The sequence below is a fragment of the Vicia villosa genome, linkage group LG6, assembly GCF_029867415.1.
Source record: "Vicia villosa cultivar HV-30 ecotype Madison, WI linkage group LG6, Vvil1.0, whole genome shotgun sequence".
Lineage (NCBI taxonomy): Eukaryota > Viridiplantae > Streptophyta > Magnoliopsida > Fabales > Fabaceae > Vicia > Vicia villosa.
Genome location: NC_081185.1, coordinates 104,273,197 through 104,280,603, shown reverse-complemented (window position 1 = coordinate 104,280,603; position 7,407 = coordinate 104,273,197). Strand labels below are relative to the sequence as shown.

Genomic DNA, 7,407 nt, shown 5'->3' with positions numbered 1-7,407 from the left:
AAATTAATATCCATACAATACAAACATGAGTTTTGCTGTTTATTAGGAATAATAAGTTGTGGTGTGTATATGTAGGGTTACTTAAGCTATTATGCTATTTAGTTTTTACATGGTAGAATAGGTAGATAAGCCATGCGTGTGTGTAAGGTAATTGATTAAATAATATTTGTGTTAATCACATGACACACAATGCATTGCTACCTAGGGATAAAAAAATGTTGATGTAGTTTATCCACGGTGCATAAATACTTAAATATTGTTTATATTATTCAAAGTATTATATTTATTACTCAAAATAGTATAAATATTATTCAGAATAATAAATATATTACTCAAAATAGTTAAAATTCGATATTACTCAGAATGGTGTAAATATTACTCAGAATAGTGTACTCATTACTCACAATTAATAATTACTCATAATTAATAGATGTGTACAAATAATGCATATATTATTCATAGATTATGATATTATTACTCGTTTCTAACTAAAATGTTACTCGGAACAATTTAAATATTGCTTGTACGAGACTTATGCACCGTGCATAAGGATATACCTTATGCACATCAACCTGACCCGAAAAAAAGTATGGATTAAATATTTTTTTTTTGTCCTTATAAATATTTCAAATTTTATTTTTGATCCCTATTAAAAAAATGACATATTTTAGTTTCTACAAAACAAAATTTTTATGTATACAGTTTTAGTCCCTAGCTATTATTTTCTAAGATTTTAAAATTATTTAACTATCCTTTAACTTTTAAAATTTTGAATAATTTTTTTCATACATGTTTAGAATACTATAAAATATTTGTTTACCAATTTTTAAAAGTTTTTTTAAATGAGAAGAATTAAATTTGAATTTTTAAAAGTTTTTTGAATTTTTTTTCAACGAACTTTTTATAACATTCTAAACATGTATGCAAAATAATCATTCAAAAACACACATTGGTTTAACATCAAGAACTAAAACTAAGTGCATAATAATTTTGTAGGGACCAAAACATACAACTCTTTTTTATAGGGACCAAAATTAAATTTTGGTAATTTACAAGGGCCAAAAACATATTTAACCCAAAAAATTCACAAGTATGGTAAAAACTAGCATTGTGAGATTATGATTATTTAAGTGTGGTGAATGGGCATGTTTGTCCTACCACTATGTTAGGAAACATGATAGGCCCATTAGGAATAAGACCCAATCAGTTTTACTTAAAGACTTCTATTTGAAATAGGAGTGTTTTTAGTAGTTTTTTTAATTGAGCTGTTTTTAGTTGTACTAATTAAGTGGCCCATGGCCCATTTAGTCTATTTACCCTAGCTATATATTGTAAACTCTTTTGGAGGCTGAATCAAGAAGAAAGTTGTTTTATCATTTTATCTCTTATGCATTTTAGATCTAGTGATTCCTTAGTATAGTCTATCATTGGTGCTTTCAATCTACACTCATGGCTCCCCCTAAACCTACCCAACCCTCTCCTCAAGAAATTATTGAACAAGCTGTTCAAACATCCCATCTTCATCTAGATACAGCTATGAATCAAACACAGCAGCAAATGGATGAACGGTTTGATAAAGTTCATTCTGACTTGGCTGAGACAAAGCAGCAGCTAGGGTTGATTCATACACAAATGGCTTCCGAGAGGCAGGAGGAAGATGTTCGCTACAACGCCCTCATGGAAGCTATACAGCGTGTTTTCTCACAAAAAGAACTACAAAAGCTTGCTGCTGACGCTACTATGGCTGTCTCTTCCCCGGGAGAATCTTCAGGTATGACAGAAAACCTCTCTTTTGCTGCTACTGCTACAGTACCCATTCCCCAAAACTATACACCCACAAATACACCCTCACGAACCACTGTTCCTCTCCCAAACACCCCCACCCAACCCCCTGCTACAGTGCAGCGAACCCCCTTCCCACAACCAGAGCCGCCCCCTTTTCCACCTTACACCCTTAATCACTCTCCTTTCCCACACACCCAACAAATTAATATTCCGTTTACCCAGCCCATCTCCTACGCGCATAACCCCACCATGGCTCCCCTACCCCCTTTTCGAACACCCAAACTTGAATTAGCTATGTTTGATGGGTCTAACCCATTGGAATGGCTATTTCAGGCTGATCAATTTTTTCTTTTCTACAATTTACCACCAGAAAACAGAATGTCATTAATGTCCTTTTATATGAAGGGTGATGCTTTGGGTTGGTTTAAATGGATGTTTCAAAATCAATTATTAACAGACTGGTTTTCATTCAAGAGGGCATTGGAATTACGATTTGGTCCTTCAACATATGCGAATCACCAAGCTGAACTTTTCAAGTTAAAACAAGAGGGGTCTGTTACTCAATACCAAACCCAATTCGAAAAGCTAGGCAATCAAGTCTTTGGTTTACCCCCTGATGCCATATTAAACTGTTTTATTTCTGGATTAAATCAGGAAATTCGGAATGAAATTGCTGTTCATCGCCCTACCAATATTTCTCAAGCTATTGGGCTAGCCAAACTAATTGAATCCAAAATAAAAGAATCAAAGCCCAAATTTTCAAAACCTTTCACTACCTACACCCCTAAATCGTCCTTCCCCAATTCCACCCAGCCCACTTCTTTCCAATCTTCCCTCCCAAACAAACCGATTTCCACCAACCCCCCTCCAAAATTACCTATTAAAAGACTTTCCCAAGCCCAGATCCAAGAACGCCGAGCTCAAGGCCTTTGTTTTAATTGTGATGAAAAATTTGTGGTTGGACATAAATGTGCTACTAACAGATTTCTAATCCTATTGGCTGAAGAAGAACCAAGTGATTCTATGGTTACAGCTGATTGTTTGGATTCAGAAAATACAACAGAACTTGGAGACACTTATTTCCAATTATCTCCTCAAGCGTTAACCGGACAGTTCTCTCCCCAAACATTGAAATTCCAAGGACATATTGGGGGACTACCCGTCATGGTCTTGATTGATACAGGCAGCACACATAATATTTTACAACCTCGCATTGCCCATCACCTTCACTTGACCCCCACTCCCATCACTCAATTTTCTGTTATGGTGGGTAATGGATCCCATTTACAATGTGAGGGAATCTGCCACGATGTTACATTGAATCTTAACAATGACCTTTTCACCCTTCCCTTCTACTTATTGCCTATTGAGGGTGCTGATGTTGTCCTAGGGATGGCATGGCTTAGAACTTTGGGACCCATTCAAGCAGATTTTTCTATTCCATCTATTAGTTTTACACACAATGACAAACCCATCACACTCAAGGGTGACCCTAAAACTCGGCCTATTCACACCTCTTTTCACCAATTACAACATCTCATCCATGCAAACTCCATTGCTTCCTTCCACCTCATGATCATGGAACCGTTGGAAGTCCCCAACTCTACCCCCATGGCCACAAATTCCATATCCACACCTAATTTTCATTCAAAACCCGAACTCCAGCACCTTCTTCAAACCTATAAAAATATATTTCAACCACCAAAAAGCCTTCCCCCTTGCCGCCCTCACGATCATCACATCACTCTCCTTCCAAATACCCCACCTATAAACGTAAAACCCTACCGTTATCCACACTACCAAAAAGATGCTATGACCTCCCTCATCCAAGAGATGTTAAAAGAAGGTACTATTATTCCTAGCAGCAGCCCCTTTTCCTCTCCGGTCCTATTAGTAAAGAAAAAAGATGGAACTTGGCGTTTTTGTGTTGATTACCGCGCCCTCAATGCCGTCACTATTAAAGACCGTTTTCCCATCCCAACCATCGATGAGTTACTAGATGAACTGAATTCTGCTAAGATTTTCACTAAGATAGACTTACGCTCGGGATATCATCAGATCCGACTTGCATCGGAAGATACGCATAAGACAGCTTTCCGAACATTTGACGGGCATTATGAATTCCTTGTCATGCCTTTTGGCTTGAAAAATGCCCCGTCCACCTTCCAATCAGCTATGAATGACTTACTCAGACCTCACCTACGTAAATTCGTTTTAGTTTTCTTTGATGACATACTCATTTATAGCCCCACTTATACTGACCACCTAACTCATTTGCAGGTTGTTTTAGAACTATTGCAGGCTAATTCATTTTATGCCAAACTTTCTAAGTGTGTTTTTGCAGTTGATCAAATTGATTACTTGGGGCACGTTATATCAGTTGGTGGTGTTGCACCTGATCCAGAAAAAGTAAAGGCAATCTTGGATTGGCCTCTACCGCGATCACTCACGACTCTCAGGGGATTTTTGGGCCTCACCGGTTTTTATAGAAGGTTTGTTAAGAATTACGCCACACTCGCCGCTCCCCTCACCGATCTTTTACGTTCTACTAAATTTCAGTGGAGTACAGAGGCATCTTTGGCCTTTACAAGTTTGAAGCACAAGATGACCGACATGCCGGTTCTTGCCTTACCAAATTTTAAAAAGACATTCATTGTAGAAACTGATGCTTCGGGTGTCTCTATCGGAGCTGTGCTTTCTCAGGACGGTCACCCCATCGCCTTTTTCAGCAAGAAGATGTGCCCTCGGATGCAAGCAGCTTCTGTGTACGTAAGAGAAATGTATGCTGTAACAGAAGCGGTTAAGAAGTGGCGTCAGTATCTTATAGGGCAGCACTTTCATATTCATACTGACCAAAAGAGCCTAAGGAACTTACTGCTACAGAAAATACAAACACCAGAACAGCAAAAATGGACTTCTAAACTACAAGGCTTTAACTTTGCAATTTTTTACAAACCTGGCCGTTCTAATCAGGTGGCAGATGCGCTCAGCAGACAATTTTCTCCTGATGATTCCTTGTTGTTGACCCTCTCTTCGATTGTCCCAGATATCCTTCTCAAACTACAGCACTTCTACGCTTCCACCATACCAGGACAAAACACTGTCACACAACTTACACAATCAGGCAGCAACCTTACTTCATTCAGGTTTAAAAATGGCTTACTTATCTATAGAGACAAGATCTTCATACCTGACGATCTGGGGTTTCGCTCCTCTCTTCTGCATGAATACCACGCAACACCCTCAGCCGGCCATTCCGGTGTTAAGGCTACCGTCGCTCGCGTGTCAAATTCTTTCGCATGGCCTGGCCTCTACCAGGACGTAAAAGACTTTGTAAAAAGATGCTCTACCTGCCAACATAACAAACATCTAACTCAGAAAAAGAAAGGACTCTTACAACCTCTGCCTGTTCCTAATAATGTTTGGGAAGAACTTACCATGGATTTTATAACACATCTTCCGAATTCTTTTGGACACACCGTGATCTGGGTAATCTGCGACCGACTCACCAAGTATGTCCATTTTTTGGCGTTACCTACAAGCTTTACAGCTAAGGATCTCGCATCTCGCTACATGGTGGAGATTTTCCGTTTGCATGGTACTCCGAAATCAATTATTTCCGACAGAGACCCTCTGTTTTTGAGTTCATTCTGGAAGTCCTTCTTCAAAGCTCAGGGAACTACACTAAAATACAGCACATCTTACCACCCAGAGACTGACGGCCAAACTGAAGTCGTAAATAGGTCAGTAGAAACATACCTTCGTTGTTTTGTCGGTGACCATCCGAAACAGTGGTATAAGTTTCTTCACTTAGCCGAGTTTTGGTACAATACCTCCTATCATTCAGCCATTAACATGCCTCCTTTCAAAGCTCTGTATGGTCGAGATCCTCCCAATATCACCGATTTCATCAACGATTCCTCTCGCCGGGACCCCCTCGAGTTCTCCTGGCAACAGCACAAAGACATTCTTGTCAAACTCAAGTTGAACTTACAAAAGAGTAGAAAAGCAATGGAGAAACAAGCTAATAAGTCCAGAATGGCTTACAGTTTTCAGGTCGGTGATTCAGTACTCCTTAAGCTCCAACCCTATCGTCAATCTACTGTGCAAAGGAGATCATCAGAAAAACTGTCAAAACGATTTTTCGGGCCCTTTAAAATCATTAAGCGAGTCGGGGAAGTCGCTTATTTATTAGACTTACCATCGTCATCACGCATCCATCCGGTGGTCCATGTATCATTGTTGCGTCCTTATTTTGGTTCGGATCCGGAGTCAGATTTTTGATCCCTCCCTCTCAATAGTCCATTGGACTTCTTGGATCCTGCTTCGGAAGAGACGGATCCGTTGTGTGAACCTGAAAAAGAATCAACAAACAATCAGGTTTCGGATGCACAAGAACCAACCAATGTTACCACACTTTCGATTCGTAACTCACCTTCAGACCAAGGTGGAAAATCGCAGAACAGAGCGCCTATCGGAGTCGGCGTTAGGATGAAGAAGACTCCAAGCAAGGTGAGTTCTGATAATGGTTTAGAAATGGAAGTACAAAGAAGTGAGGAAGACAAAGGAAGAGAGAAAGCTAAAGAAAACCAGAAGGACGACGAAAGAGAGAAATGGGTCGTTCAAACAAATGAAAGCACTTATGTTAATAACCCACTTTCAGAGGCTACAAGTAACGTTAAACTCTTTACTTCCTGTGACCGGCAAGTACACAGTGCGGTCCAACCCCCTTTTGCCATCTGTCCCACGCGTGCTCCTCAATTGAAGAGTTCCCAACGTCTCTCTGTGACACACCCATGTGCTTCACCTAACATCACATTGACCGAAGCCCCTTTTTCTGACTCCAGCCCCTCCGCGTCCCAAGGCAACAGCTGGCATCATCCTAGCATTTTCCCATCACCCTTATCTTCTGCTAGTCAATCTGTTCCACTCATCCAGATTGCCCCAATTGCCAACCGGATCACAGCTGTATCCAACCTACAAGATTCAAAACTTTCTCTCCCGGACTCATCAATTGAAACTTGCGGCCCAACGGGTTTTTCATCCCATGCCCACTCACCTATGAACCTTGAGGACAAGGTTCTTAATGGGCCAATGAGTATTGTTAGGAAACATGATAGGCCCATTAGGAATAAGACCCAATCAGTTTTACTTAAAGACTTCTATTTGAAATAGGAGTGTTTTTAGTAGTTTTTTTAATTGAGCTGTTTTTAGTTGTACTAATTAAGTGGCCCATGGCCCATTTAGTCTATTTACCCTAGCTATATATTGTAAACTCTTTTGGAGGCTGAATCAAGAAGAAAGTTGTTTTATCATTTTATCTCTTATGCATTTTAGATCTAGTGATTCCTTAGTATAGTCTATCACACTATCCACCAAAATTATAGGATAGAAAGGATTTGATTGAAAACTTGATTGGCTCAACCCATCAAAAAATGGGGAGGGACAGAAAGGGTCTTACCCCCTAATCTTAAAAGTGATAAAAAGACATGCATATCCATCATGTTTAAGCTTGCATCCGTAAAACAGGGTTTAGCGATTTTTTTTGGTTAATCTGCTAAAAAATGATGGGTTAAACAGGTGGTATAAGTGAACGGGTCTATGATTATTGGATAACTTATC

General features: G+C 39.5%; 1 protein-coding gene across 1 annotated transcript; it reads left to right on the top strand.

Moving 5' to 3' along the window:
- The first annotated feature begins 1,449 nt into the window (after nucleotides 1-1,449).
- LOC131614269 (uncharacterized) lies at nucleotides 1,450-6,960 on the top strand. Its single transcript, XM_058885880.1, has 2 exons — nucleotides 1,450-5,841; nucleotides 6,166-6,960. The coding sequence occupies exons 1-2, from the start codon at nucleotides 1,450-1,452 to the stop codon at nucleotides 6,958-6,960; spliced, it is 5,187 nt and encodes a 1,728-aa protein (XP_058741863.1).
- The last annotated feature ends 447 nt before the right edge of the window (nucleotides 6,961-7,407 follow it).

What these genes read in the sequence shown, in the direction of transcription:
- LOC131614269 (XM_058885880.1), top strand. Translation starts at nt 1,450, where the DNA reads ATGGCTCCCCCTAAACCTACCCAACCCTCTCCTCAAGAAATTATTGAA. An exon ending in GAATGGCTTACAGTTTTCAG is followed by an intron (nt 5,842 to 6,165) that starts GTCGGTGATTCA and finishes ACAAACAATCAG; the next exon opens with GTTTCGGATGCACAAGAACC.